We start from the raw sequence: 14,049 nt of genomic DNA on the forward strand, positions 1-14,049 counted from the left end.
ACCTCTGTGACAATGCTGCGGCCTGGTCCCACTGCCTGTCGTTTCTTCAGTGTGCTGAAGTGCAGTAGCCTTCCAGATGACAAGTCCAAATCGAACAACTCAAATTTCTGAGTAAAGGCCTCAAGTTTTTCCACCATGTACACGACAGTTTTCCCTCTTCCTTGTAACTACAGATTTAACCTGTTTAAGTGACAAAATATGTCCGCCAAAAAAGCCGTGTGTGTAGGCTTCAATGTTTCTGCGTCTGGCCTCTGTCTGGGGCAGGAAGGCCACTTTGAAAGGTCCATGCTTAGATTTAGAATGACGTCTGAGATTGAATTATTTCATTGCAAATAAGACACACTGGCTTGGCATTGGGAAAATACAGTAAGATGAACGCATCTCTCCTTACACTCTTCCCGGAAACTTGCATTTTCATTATCCACCTTTCTTTTGATACTTTTTGAGAGCGACATTTTCTCTTACGATCAAGCTAATTGTTCTGAACAAATGTTGACGTTAGAAAAAGTAGTGTAGCCTACGTAGACCTGTTTTACCCCACCAATCAACGCACAGAGAAAGACTAAAATAAATGAATAGGGAGGGACATGGTGATTTTATGAACGTAATCAGATCAAAATTATTATGTTTTTGTCACTGAATTTATCATGTACTAATCAGATGTGTTAAAAATGTTGTTCAATTCGTAGTGTAGGCCAATTAATTGTGCTAATATTATATACAAATAATGTTCTGGCCCGCAGACTATTAGCCCAGAGAAAAAATTGGCACAAGGCCTAACCTAGTTGACAACCCTGTCTAAACCATTCACTTTCAAGACAGGGTAAAATCCAAAGCGGCATAATATTAATTTGCTAAATACCATGCTAATTTCTAAATATAAATATTGACATAGTACTAGCTCAAAACATTTTGAATCTGTAAAAATGACAAGTTAAATCAGTGGGTGATGTGATTTCAGATAAAAAGTGGGGGGACAAAAAGCATACATTTCCACCACCCCTAATCTGATAGTGGGGTGGTAGATGCTCAGTCTGGGCTCAACTGCCTATACACACCTTTGACATGGTGTGTCTCTCTCTCTCTCTCTCACACACACACACACACACACACACACACACACACACACACACACACACACACACACACACACACACACACACACACACACACACACACACACACACACACAGCTTAGAGAAGTAACCAGATCAGAGAGGCCCAGTTCCTGAGCTCCCTTCAGCAGCAGATATTTAAATAGAAATGTGTTCATGCAATACATTTTAGTGCATCGAATCGCATCACATCAATTTATTCCCCTAATCAAACCGAATCGTTTCAAACTAAAACGTATCGTTCCTGAATCATATCGGAGCCCATGCAGCTAGATGCGTATCGAATCTTTCATGAAAGAAGAGATGCACATCCTTAGCTAACAATTTTATGGGCCACAGTTTCAAAGAAAAAGGTGTCTGGATTCTGGAATCCAAAAAGCCTTGGCCACCAGGGGGAGCTGGTGTGTTACACTCAACTCCACACCTTCAGGTGAACATCAATGGAGTTACAGGCACCAATGTAAGTTTATAGAGGAGAAGAGTCTCCACAGAGGGTTTCTGCATTCAGTAATAACCTATATCTCTATGTATTAGCACATATTGTAAAAACCAATAGCAATTGCACTCAAAATACATAGAAGTGAAAGGAAGCTGAAATTGCTTCTTGGAAATCTAGGCTCTAGCCTAGAAGATAGTTTTTTTGAATAGTGGTTCTCATTTATTAAATTCTTCAGCTTTTCATTCAGTCCCGCGCCTTTGTCAAAGCCAAGAAACGTCAATATTTCAATTTGAAAAAAAGTGGGAGTTGTAGCAGCACCTTGTGCGGTGTAGCACTGTTTACCCACCCTTTTTCATTTCAGGTGGTAGCCTTGCTGTTCTCTTAGTCTACACATAAATATACCTCAAATGTATCACCTTTCATTGAGTGGCTGGCCTTGTCAGGTGTTGAACGTGTTACCTGAGGCTGCCTTGACAGAGTGCTTTTGTAGGAAGTCCAGGGTCTGGGCCAAAGCCTTCTTATTGCAGTGAGTGGAGAGCTCTTCATTACATTCAAAACACCTGTGAACAAATTGAAGAGAGAGAGAGAGAGAGCAGCAAACACAGCCATCAACTTACTGATGTGAAATTGTCATTATTTTAGGTGGTGTGAATAACTACTGCTCACAACATTTACTGGAGATATTCTGAGGCAAAATGTAAATATTCAAATAACTTTTCAGTTTAAGACCCTCTGCCTACAGTGAAGACAAAGGGATAGTGCTACATCAGCCTATTTGGAACGGCAGAATGGCTGTAAAAAAAAATGTTGTCGTCCTGTTATAATCTGTATGTTCCATGTGTTGCTGTAGGGTCCTCACCAGGCCTTCCAGGTGCCGAGGCTGACGGTGATGCAGTGGGACTCAAGGTGGAGGGTTTGGTGATGCTTGGTGGAGTGCTGGCTCTCTGACTGGCTACAGCCCTGTGAAAGGGGTAAAGATCACTGGATCACCATTTCTTAGATAGGCTACCACCATCCATACTCTTTGCCGGTCAGATTGTTACAAATGAAACAAACAGTGTATAACTTCTGAATCGCATGTCAAGTGCAGCAATTCATACATCAAAATACTGACAGAACCTTCATCCTCCCGCCTTAGATAAAATATTTCAAAGTCCAAGCTCACCTGGAAGCCGCACTTGAGGCATACGAGGATGTCGTGGCCACTGGCTGGCTCTCCATCTATCATAGTCCTTTCCCTCAGGCAATCTGAACACATCGACCACATGCTCGAGGTCACCACCTTCTTGACTGAGCTCAGGTCCACTGCCTTGCTGACATGCTGGCAGGTCAGCCCTGAGGAGCAAGAAGTCACATTGATGTTGCTCGCTAACCCAGCATCTACAAATCCCTTAATGACCATGATTTACAATAGATGTCAAATAAAGGCATAATCTGAACTACACGAGTCCCCTGCCGTAGAATTAATCAGACATGATTGGACTATCCATTACTAGAGCAGAACATGCAGAAGGCTTATTGGGTCAATTAAACTTCTTTAGGCAGCCTATATAGAAACATATGTTTTTTTTCATCACAACAGGGAGCATGATCTTACCGCTTACTTCGTCCGACGACTCCTCATCTCGAGGCTTCCTTGGCTTGTTAGTCCGCTTAGTCATGCCGACGGCTTTCAAGGAGAAGGGATCCTTTAGCCGCATCTGTAGCTGTAGACTGGAGAGACATAGGAATATCAGTACCACTCTGGGGTTTAAGCAGTGCCCAAAACCGACTGGGCCAAGAGAAAACATTGAAGGCAAATCTAAGAGCTTTGCTGCATGATTTAGTATAGGGCTGGGCAACTCTAACCAACTCAGTGGCCTTGTGATTTGAGTGTCCACCTGAGATTGGAAGGTTGGGATTTCGATCCCTGACCGAGTCATACTAAAGACAGTAAAAATGGGACCCAGTGTGTCTCTGCTTGGCACCCAGCATTAAGGAGATAGATTGGCGGTAAGGACCTGCAATAGACTAGCATCCCGTCCAGGGGATATACTTGTCCATCAAGCTGCCTCACGCTACAGAAACAGGAGATCTGCTCTTACGAGCCGCTCCAACTCGTGGAAGGTTACTTACTTACTGGGCATCTCTGGCATTGACGGGCTGCTGTATGTGCAGGCTTTTGTTTCAGCCCAGCCCAACACAACAACAGATTCAAAGAATCACATAGTCATGGTCTTGAATGGCCACCACAATTAGAATAAGTTGAATCTAGTGTGGGTAAGAGCTGTAGAGTGGCAATAATGAAGATGCCTGGCCTCCAGACTGAACTAACGTTAGGAGGGCACAGTCACACACACAATAATCTAAACGACAATAGCTGAAATCTTTTGTTCTGTAGAGATATCGACAATGGTTCAACTAATTTATAAAGTCATCAACTTCAACATGATGCAAACGCAAAAGCATATGACACAGCTCTATTTTGTAGAAGGCCATAGCTACAAAAACAGACCATACTTTTAATTGTCTTTTACAAATCTATTTTAACTGGGTTACACTTAATATAACAATATAAAACCAAGTCAAGCCACCGTGACGTTTAGCTAACGCAGAGCATGACAAGTTAACTAACGTTACAGGTAGCTACTAGTACTGTCAAATGGGTCGCAATATAGACTGTTAGCTAGCTAGCTAAGTTAACTTGGGAGTTCGTGGTTTTAAACGCGTTTTGCTACTAGCTGGAATACCACATTGCCTCTGATGATTTTAAAAATATGTTGTTGCTAACACGAAACAACTCACCTATTTATTTTTGCCCTGAAACTGGCCAATGAGCTAGCAAGTTAGCTAGCTAGCTAATATGTCAACACACTGTAGCGTCGTAACTTATTTCAAAAGATTGAGAACTGTATTGTATGTCATACATGACAAGAAACTCGAAAGTCCACAGAATACTTGTAGCTAGTGTCCAAAACGCAAAATACCGTTTCAGTTATAATTTTGGCTTTCTAAAACTATCGGGAACATAGAGAACTACCATCTGAACCAACAAAAAGTCAAATTGGTGAACTCAACATGTGACGCAATATGGTGGCTCGTTCAGGTTAAACACAGCTAGCAGGAAAAGCGAAGTTATGATGGTTGTAAAGTAAATTATGGAGCTATATTCTTAAGAAAATATGTATGCTTGTGTAAACATACGACAGATTTGATTTGAGAAGTGCGTTTTACTGTCTTTGGTGTGATGCGTACACTTCGGTGCACGCGCAATGTTGCGCATGTCAGTCAGAAGGACGGCACTTGATTGTTTTGCAGTTGAACACTTTCTGGGATTGAACGATTTTGCATCTGAAGAGGTACATTTAGCTAAACCTAACCCTTTTCCTAACCTTATCCTCATTATCCTAACCTGCCACATTAATTCTCACAAGCTGCTACATTAGTTCTCTTAACCTGCTATGTAAACATTAATGTCAATTTATTTGGTTATTCCGAAATTCATTACAGTTTAAAATGTTCAACAAGTAAAAATTCAGTCGAACATTAATTCAAAATAATCAACAATTCAAACTATAAGTAATCAATTCAATTAAAGCAAACCAAATGATCATCCAATCAAACAAAAGTTAAGAAGAGAAAAAAAGAAAAGAAATCAATGAATGGAAAAAAGGAATCAGACAAATCTGCCAATCAATTCAGTCCGTCAGTCAGTCCACAATGTGTCTTTGGGGAGGGGAAGGGTTGAGCTACCAGTTGCTGGATGAAGGTGGCAATTCTGGTTGGTCAGTGCTGTGTCCAGGGTTGGTGCTGGTGTTGGGCCTAGGACCAGGAAAACCTGGGTTGGTGTTGGGGCCAGGTTAGAAATTGTGGTGGTAACAGTGCTGGAAAACCAGGGGTTGGTGCTGGGACTGTGGGCCTCTGAGAAAACAGGAACCCGGCACCGGGAACTGGGGCTGGGTCGGGATCTGTAGAGGGGAGGAAAGACAACCTGAAGACCAAGCAGACACAAGGGAGCCCTAGACCTGGAGGTCAATTGTGGCACTCCCCTGTGGTCCGCTTGCTCCGGGTGAAGGTCTGGTGTTTGTTCCCTCCGCACTTCATCGGGTGGTCTGGTGCTGGGACCGGCCAATGGTATCTGGATTGGTGCTGGGACTGGTCCTCGATCTACAGAGGGGAAGAAGAACAACCTGAGAAGCAAGCAGGCACACAAGGAGCCCTAGACCTAGGGGTCAGTGATGACATTCCCCTGTGGTACGCTCGCTCCGGGTGACATTAAGCCGTGGTGCACCTGGCTATGGCTGGTCTAACCAGTAATGGAGTGCTGATGTTACACCCATCACTGTTGATCCACCAACTGATGTTTTTTTGTAACGCCCACTTTCAGACACACTCCAAGTATGCAATTACCCATACGTTCTCTGCCTGAGTAGGGTATTTCCGTTTTTGAAGGACTGAAGGATTGGGAAAGTATATATTTTTGTTACTTTTTGTTGTTGTTGAAGTGCATGTGGATTGATGTACATTTTCGCTTCCCGTATGGAGTTGAATTTTCTCTTGTAAATGTTTTACCCCCGTCCAGTTGGTGGCGACAATACACCTTTTGAGTGTTGTTCCTCATAAAACCCAAAGAAGAAGAAGAAGAAAACGACAGTGCTGGAGCAGTGAATACACTTAACAATACAGTAGTGCCGTTTTGAGTTTTGAAACCTTTGATTTAGTTACGTGTAAATATTGACATGGCTCAGAAAGCTTGTTCGAGGCTTGCTCCAGCGATTCCATGGCTTTTAGCAAACCGAAATGCCATTTCAGCCTCACGAAGAGAACTGTCAAACACATTCGGTACTCACTCCCGATGTGCATCATGTAAGTCTGCTTGGCATGGGTTGAAATGAATAACCAGTCGTAAGGCTGTGTAATCAGCGAAGTTGAAAACGTGAGGCTTAATTGTAAACGTTTGTAGTGAGTCTTTTACACTATAAAACTCATTCAAAATGCTGGTAAACCCATTATTTATTTTTTTGCTCACTAGTAAACAACCGTTGTTTTATATCTTTCAGATATCCATGCCACCCACAAGGAGTACCTGTTACGTAGTTTCAGCTCATCCCCATTGCCAGAAACGGATGTCTCTTACGAACAATTAAAGAAACTACTCGCTACCCGAACAAGTGTGGTAATAGATGTCCGGGAGCCGTGGGAACTCCGAGAGTACGGAAACATCCCGGGGTCAATCAACGTACCTCGTGAGTTACCTTATTCATTATGACCTGTCTCATGACATAAACCTCTAAAGAACAAATCTGCATATTGTAAAATGTGCTGCAGCATGGTACAATATGACGTAGAGTTTGATCTCAAGCCATTCTTGTGATTTTGTTTTTGCTATCCATTGTAAATAATGTTTTGTAGGCCTATGTAGCCAAATTACATATCAAATCAAATGTTATTTGTCACATGCACCGAATACAACAGGTAGACCTTACAGCGAAATGCTTACTTACAAGCCCTTAACCAACAATGCAGTTTTAAGAAAATACCCCCCCCCAAAAAAAGTATGAGATAATAATAGCAAATAATTAAAGAGCAGCAGTAAATAACAATAGTGGGGCTATATACAGAGGGTACTGGTACAGAGTCAATGTGCGGGGGCACCGGTGTTGAGGTGATTGAGGTAATATGTACATGTAGGTAGAGTTATTAAAGTGGCTATGCATAGATAATAACAGAGAGTAGCAGCAGCAGCGTAGAAGGAGGGGGGGGGGGGCAATGCAAATAGTCTGGGGAACTATTTGATTAGCTGTTCAGGAGTCTTATGGCTTGGGGGTAGAAGCTGTTTAGAAGCCTCTTGGACCTAGACTTTGGCACTCCAGTACCGCTTGCCGTGCAGTAGCAGAGAGAACAGTCTTTGACAATTTTTAGGGCCTTCCTCTGACACCGCCTGGTATAGAGGTCCTGGATGGCAGGAAGCTTGGCCCCGGTGATGTACTGGGCAGTACTCACTACCCTCTGTAGTGCCTTGCGGTCGGAGGCCGAGCAGTTGCCATACCAGTCAGTGATGCAACCCGTCAGGATGCTCTCAATGGTGCAGCTGTAAAACATTTTGAGGATCTGAGGACCCATGCCAAATCTTTTCAGTCTCCTGTGGGGGAATAGGTTTTGTCGTGCCCTCTTCATGACTGTCTTGGTGTGCTTGGACCATGTTAGTTTTTTGGCGATGTGGACACCAAGGAACTTGAAGCGCTCAACCTGTTCCACTACAGCCCCGTCGATGAGAATGGGGGCGTGCTGGTCCTCCTTTACCTGTAGTCCACAATCATCTCCTTTGTCTTGGTCACGTTGAGGGAGAGATTGATGTCCTTGCACCACATGGTCAGGTCTCTGACCTCCTCCCTATAGGCCATCTCATCGTTGTCTGTGATCAGGCCTACCACTGTTGTCATCAGCAAACTTAATGATGGTGTTGGAGTCGTGCCTGGCCGTGCAGTCATGAGTGAACAGGGAGTACAGGAGGGGACTGAGCATGCACCCCTGAGGATGTGTTGTTACCTACCCTTACCACCTGGGGGTGGCCCATCAGGAAGTCCAGGATCGGGTTCCAGAGGGAGGTCTTTAGTCCCAGGGTCCTTAGCTTAGTGATGAGCTTTGAGGGCAGTATGGTGTTGAACGCTGAGCTGTAGTCAATGATTAATGTTCTCACATAGGTGTTCCTTTTGTCCAGGTGTGAAAGGGCAGTGTGGAGTGCAATAGAGATTGCATCATCTGTGGATCTGTTGGTGCTGTATGCAAATTGGAGTGGGTCTAGGGTTTCTGGGATAATGGTGTTGATGTGAGCCATGACCAGCCTTTCAAAGCATTTCATGGATACAGACGTGAGTGCTACGGGTCGGTAGTCATTTAGGCAGGTTACCTTAGTGTTCTTGGGGACAGGGACTATGGTGGTCTGCTTGAAACATGTTGGTATTAGACTCCGACAGGGAGAGGTTGAAAATGTCAGTGAAGACACTTGCCAGTTGGTAAGCGCATGCTCGGAGTACACGTTCTGGTAATCTGTCTGGCCCTGCGGCCTTGTGAATGTTGACCTGTTTAAATGTCTTACTCACATCGGCTGCAGAGAGCGTGGCGTGATCACACAGTCGTCCGGAACAGCTGATGCTCTCATGCATATTTCAGTGTTACTTGCCTCGAAGCGAGCATCGAAGTTATTTAGCTTGTCTGGTAAGCTCGTGTCACTGGGCAGCTCTCGGCTGTGCTTCCCTTTGTAGTCTAATCATTTGCAAGCCCTGCCACATCTCACGAGCATCGGAGCCAGTGTAGTATGATTCGATCTTAGTTCTGTATTGATGCTTTGCCCATTTGATGGTTCGTTGGAGGGCATAGTGGGATTTCTCATAAGCTTCCGAGTTAGAGTCCCGCTCCTTGAAAGCGGCAGCTCTACCCTTTAGCTCAGTGCGAATGTTTCCTGTAATCCATGGCTTCTAGTTGGGGAATATACGTACAGTCACTGTGGGGACGACATCCTCAATGCACTAATTGATAAAGCCAGTGACTGATGTGGTGTACTCCTCAATGCCATCGGAAGAATCCCGGAACATATTCCAGTCTGTGCTAGCAAAACAGTCCTGTAGTTTAGCATCTGCTTTATCTCACCACTTTTTTATTGATCTAGTCACTGGTGCTTCCTGCTTTAATTTTTCCTTGTAAGAAGGAATTAGGGGGATAGAATTATGGTCATATTTTCCAAATGGAGGGCGAGGGAGAGCTTTGTACGCATCTCTGTGTGTGGAGTAAAGGTGGAGCAATTTTTTTCCCTCTGGTTGCACATTTAACTTGGAGATGGAAATTAGGTCAAACTGATTTAAGTTTCCCTGCATTAAAGTCCCCGGCCACTGGGAGTGCCGCCTCTGGATGAACCTTTCCCTGTTTGATTATGGCGGTATGATCATATGTAATCATTCATGCTTTTTTATATGTTCTATTTTATCTGTAAATCCACCAATGAAGTCAAGCCTCAGCCGGCCATGATTACAGACAACTGTGTGTGTCCTTTCAAACTACAGTATACATGTGTACTTTGTGATAGGGGCAGTAAAAGGCCACGCTTAAATGTGCAGTTTTGTCACACAATGCTACAGATGTCTACATTTTAAGGGAGTGTGCAATTGGCATGCTGACTGCAGCAATGTCCACCAGACCTGTTGCCAGAGATTTTAAAGTTCATTTCTCTACCATAAGCCGCCTCCAACGTTGTTTTAGAGAATTTGACAGTACGTCCAACCGGCCTGACAACCGCAGACCACATTGTAACCACACCAGCCCAGGACCTCCACATCCGGCTTCTTCACCTGCGGGATCATCTGACCAGCCACCCAGACAGCTAATGACACTGAGTATTTTTGTCTGTAATAAAAACCCTTTGTGGGAAAAAGGCTGGGCCTGGCTCCCAGGTGGATGGGCCTATGTCCTCCCAGGCCCACCCATGGCTGCACCCCTGCCCAGTCATGTGAAATCCATAGATTAGGGCCTTATGAATGTATTTCAATTGATTGATTTCCTTATATGAATTGTAACGCAGTAAAATCATTGACATTGTTGCATGTTGTGTTTTTATATTTTTGTTCAGTGTATATACAAGCTAGTGACCCGCTGTGTTATCCTGATGGAGACAGCTTAGCTGTTAAAACATTGGTTATTCAATTATTGCATCTGCACTCCTAGTGTGTGCCGCTCCCCTTTTCTTTTACAATATGATTTTCTGGCACAAAAACAAATCCATTTCAATGCAAACAAATACATTATGTTATGACAACTTCTAGTAGCACTCGTGGGCTTCCACCAACCTCTTTGACATTCCTAGCACACTGTTAGGGACATAGGCTACTGATTTGCAGATAGACATGATAAAGACATGATATTCATAGGACACAATTGTGTAAAAAAGGTCTGCTCTTTATGCCTCAGTTCTGTTGTATACTGTTCTTTTCCATTCCATTGCAGTGGGACAGGTGAACATTGCCCTCCAGCTGAACCCTGAGGAGTTCAAGGAGAAGTATGGTGGAGACATGCCCCAGGCGACAGACCACATTGTCTTTTCCTGCCTGGCTGGGATCAGGAGCCAAAAAGCCCTAGACCAAGCCGTCTCTCTAGGATATAAAGAGTGAGAGACTGCATTATGCACACACTACTAGTAGTACCATACTATACATTGCAGGCCTATATCATATTGACATAAAATGCATAGGCTAGAAATAACTTCTCACTTTCGAGATTTCTTCATGTCATGCTTTTTCATGCTATAGAAAATACAAATCAGCTCTTGAGTTAATTCTGTTTAAGACCGATTTTATTTCACTTCCTTACACAACAGCGCTTTACCCAGCATGCTCAGCACCATGGGGAAGTGCCACATACAGTACCAAAACATCTGATTAAGTACATGGAAATATGTATTATTTATGCTGTAGTTGTGAAAAACAGGGACTATTTCATTATATCAGTTTTTATTTAACCTTTATTTAACTAGGCAAGTCAGTTAAAAACAAATTCTTATTTTCAATGACTGCCTACCGAGGAACAGTGGGTTAACTGCCTTGTTCAGGGGCAAAACGACAGATTTTTACCTTGTCAGCTCGGGGATTTGATCTAGCAACCTTTCGGTTACTGGCCCAATGCTCTAACCACTAGGCTACCTGCTGCCCAGTTCTTTAAGCATTAATCGCTCACTTATTCTCTTCCTTTTCTCTCTCTTTCCAGCGTACAACACTATGCAGGTGGATGGCAAGATTGGGCAAAATGTGAACAGGAAAGCTGATTGTCTGGGAGGCTCAAGAATTGTGCCATTCTTGGAAGTCATTTTGCTTAATCATACCAGAAGTTTATAAGGTTTTATTTAATCAATCAAGATTGAGCTATTATCTGACATTTCAGATTATTATGGAAGGTAATCCATAAATAGCCAATTTTGCTTTATATCATTAGAGGGAATGTACACAGCAAATTGACCACTGTTACCTGTTGATTCAAGAGTGAAATTGACCCTGTGGTTTAAAATAAACCCATTGTTGGTGTTAATAACCCGTTTCAAGTGTGATTGTGTCAGTTTCTCTGTGGAGAAATTCACACCCATCATTATCGTATTTCCCAGCATGCTCTACTGCAGCAAAAAAAAAAATAGGATTGTTTTAAGTGTTTTTGCATGTACATTGATTAAGTTCAAAATCCTATGCTACATAAAGATAAATGAACGAATTCAATCAGTTAGTTTGATTTATTGCACCTGTTACTGAAATGGTTGTTCCAGGTTAAATGGTAGTCTCCTTTTATTAATATTCCTAACCATAACAGTCATTCTGAATGCTGGTTGCAGGTGAATTAAAAATTCCAACTGTTGGATGTCCTAACACTGGCTAGATTCGAATAGGAATTACTCATCACTTTGTAAGCCAGCATAATGAGACTTGCAGTCTTGATATGGCCTGTAAATCAGGAGGTTCCTAACCCTTCTGTGTTTGGGTAAAACTTGGCCATCAAAGTAAGGTCTTATGATACTGTATATGTTGGGTATTTTCATAAACATTTCAATTTTAATGTTAATATTCACCTAACAGTAGGAATTCACTTGGTTAAGTCCACAGGACTGAAAATGAATAAATTCAACAACCATGTCTTGAAAATGAACAAATTCAACAACCACTAACAAATTCTGTCATGGGTGGTAACTCTACAATTCACTTCAAAATACAAGGCACACTGGAAATGATATATATTGCCATGGGTATTATTAGCAAACCATGCTAATATATCCTCGAAACACAGCTTTGAGGGCATTATAATTTGTATACAATGGGTTACCAATATTCAAATAATGATTGACATATTTTCATTAAAAACACGATTTTGATGAATTTATTCATACTATTTAATTATTCCACGAGATATAATCCGACACAAATCTAGGGTTACTACCCAAGTCGGCTGGTCATTCGTTCTATCGGTTCGGTTGCCAGAGTATCGACCCAGTCGTTAAGTCCTTTTGTCTATGGATGCGACCCAGTCGTTCATTCTATATGTTCCGTTGCCATGATCGCTGAAGAGCTTAGTGACTTTCAACGTGGCACCGTCATAGGACGCCACCTTTCCATCAAGTCAGTTCGTAAAAGTTCTGCTAGAGCTGCCCCAGTCAACTGTCGTGTTGTTATTGTGAAGTGGAAACGTCTAGGAGCAACAACGGTTCACCCACGAAGTGGTGGGCCACACAAGCTCAAAGAACGGGACCGCCTCGTGCTGAAGCATGTAGCGTGTAAAAATCGTCTGTCCTCGGTTGCAACACTCACTACTGAGTTCCAAACGGCCTCTGGAAGCAACGTCAGCACAATAACTGTTCGTTGGGAGCTTAATGAAAAGGGTTTCCATGGCCGAGCAGCCGAACACAAGCCTAAGATCACCATGTGCAATGCCAAGCGTCGTCTGGAGTGGTGTAAACACGTTCTATGGAGCGATGAATCACGCTTCACCATCTGGCAGTCCGACGGACGAATCTGGGTTTGGCAAATGTCAGGACAACGCTACCTGCTCGAATGCATAGTACCAACTGTAAAGTTTGGTGGAGGAATAATGGTCTGGGGCTGTTTTTCATGGTTTGGGCTAAGCCCCTTAGTTCAAGTGAAGGGAAATTTTAACGCTACAGCATACAATGACATTCTAGACGATTCTGTGCATACAACTTTGTGGCAACAGTTTGGGGAAGGGCCTTTCCTGTTTCAGCATGGCAATGCCCCCGTGCACAAAGTGAGGTCCATTCAGAAATGGTTTGTTTAGATCGGTGTGAAAGAACTTGACTGGCCTGCACAGAGCCCTAACCTCAACCCTATCAAACACCTTTGGGATGAATTGGAATGCCAGCTGCGAGCCAGGCCTAATCACACATCAGTGCCCGACCTCACTAATGCTCTTGTGGCTGAATGGAGGCAAGTCCCCGCAGCAATGTTCCAACATCTAGTGGAACGCCTTCCCAGAAGAGTGGAGGCTGTTAAAGCAGCAAAGGGGGGACCAACTCCATACTGATACCCATGATTTTGGAATGAGATGTTCGACGAGCATACTTTTGGTCATGTAGTGTATTTGCTCTCTCACCAGGCCACTGTTCAGAAGAGATACCTGTGAAACGTTAGCCAACTAACGTAATCACTTCAAACTGAAGCTGCAATGACAGCAAACCAGATCCATTTTTTTTTCTATTGACATTTCTTTGTATATATTCAGAAACGTTGTGCCGATTCAGGATTTTGAATGGCTGAGAAAAGAGGCCAGCCTGTATGTCTCGTCCTTACCCCCGACACGTTCAGTACTGTGGTACAGCTGGAGATCGAATTTCAATATTGAAACAATGTTGCAAATGCTGGAGATATAGACAGCAAGGTTAATACAAATATCTGCTGTTGAAAACCAAATGCTAGTCTAAAAGAAATGGGAGATAATGTCTAGATGCTTTTTACAGTGTAGATCTAGTGTATAAAT

At 43.1% G+C, this 14,049-nt stretch overlaps 2 protein-coding genes across 3 annotated transcripts in view; one reads left to right on the top strand and one right to left on the bottom strand.

Moving 5' to 3' along the window:
• Positions 1–4,597, bottom strand: part of LOC120031117 (ubiquitin carboxyl-terminal hydrolase 45-like) — a 41,143-nt gene extending 36,546 nt beyond the window's left edge. For both annotated transcript variants that reach the window (XR_005473706.1, XM_038976699.1), the window contains exons 1-5: positions 4,339–4,597; positions 3,152–3,267; positions 2,720–2,889; positions 2,414–2,514; positions 2,014–2,114 (exon numbers count right to left, since the gene is read on the bottom strand). Coding sequence is in view for 1 of the 2 variants with exons in the window: in XM_038976699.1 (XP_038832627.1) it covers positions 2,014–2,114; positions 2,414–2,514; positions 2,720–2,889; positions 3,152–3,254 (475 nt within the window). In the remaining variant the exon portion in view is untranslated. The remainder of the gene's footprint in view (positions 1–2,013; positions 2,115–2,413; positions 2,515–2,719; positions 2,890–3,151; positions 3,268–4,338) is intronic.
• A 1,573-nt stretch (positions 4,598–6,170) lies between these two features.
• Positions 6,171–11,783, top strand: tstd3 (thiosulfate sulfurtransferase like domain containing 3). Its single transcript, XM_038976826.1, has 4 exons — positions 6,171–6,399; positions 6,594–6,779; positions 10,531–10,690; positions 11,287–11,783. The coding sequence occupies exons 1-4, from the start codon at positions 6,273–6,275 to the stop codon at positions 11,342–11,344; spliced, it is 531 nt and encodes a 176-aa protein (XP_038832754.1). The 5' UTR covers positions 6,171–6,272; the 3' UTR covers positions 11,345–11,783.
• The last annotated feature ends 2,266 nt before the right edge of the window (positions 11,784–14,049 follow it).

This window comes from Salvelinus namaycush, chromosome 37, assembly GCF_016432855.1.
Source record: "Salvelinus namaycush isolate Seneca chromosome 37, SaNama_1.0, whole genome shotgun sequence".
NCBI lineage: Eukaryota > Metazoa > Chordata > Actinopteri > Salmoniformes > Salmonidae > Salvelinus > Salvelinus namaycush.

What these genes read in the sequence shown, in the direction of transcription:
- tstd3 (XM_038976826.1), top strand. Translation starts at nt 6,273, where the DNA reads ATGGCTCAGAAAGCTTGTTCGAGGCTTGCTCCAGCGATTCCATGGCTT. An exon ending in GGGGTCAATCAACGTACCTC is followed by an intron (nt 6,780 to 10,530) that starts GTGAGTTACCTT and finishes ATTCCATTGCAG; the next exon opens with TGGGACAGGTGAACATTGCC. An exon ending in GTCTCTCTAGGATATAAAGA is followed by an intron (nt 10,691 to 11,286) that starts GTGAGAGACTGC and finishes CTCTCTTTCCAG; the next exon opens with CGTACAACACTATGCAGGTG.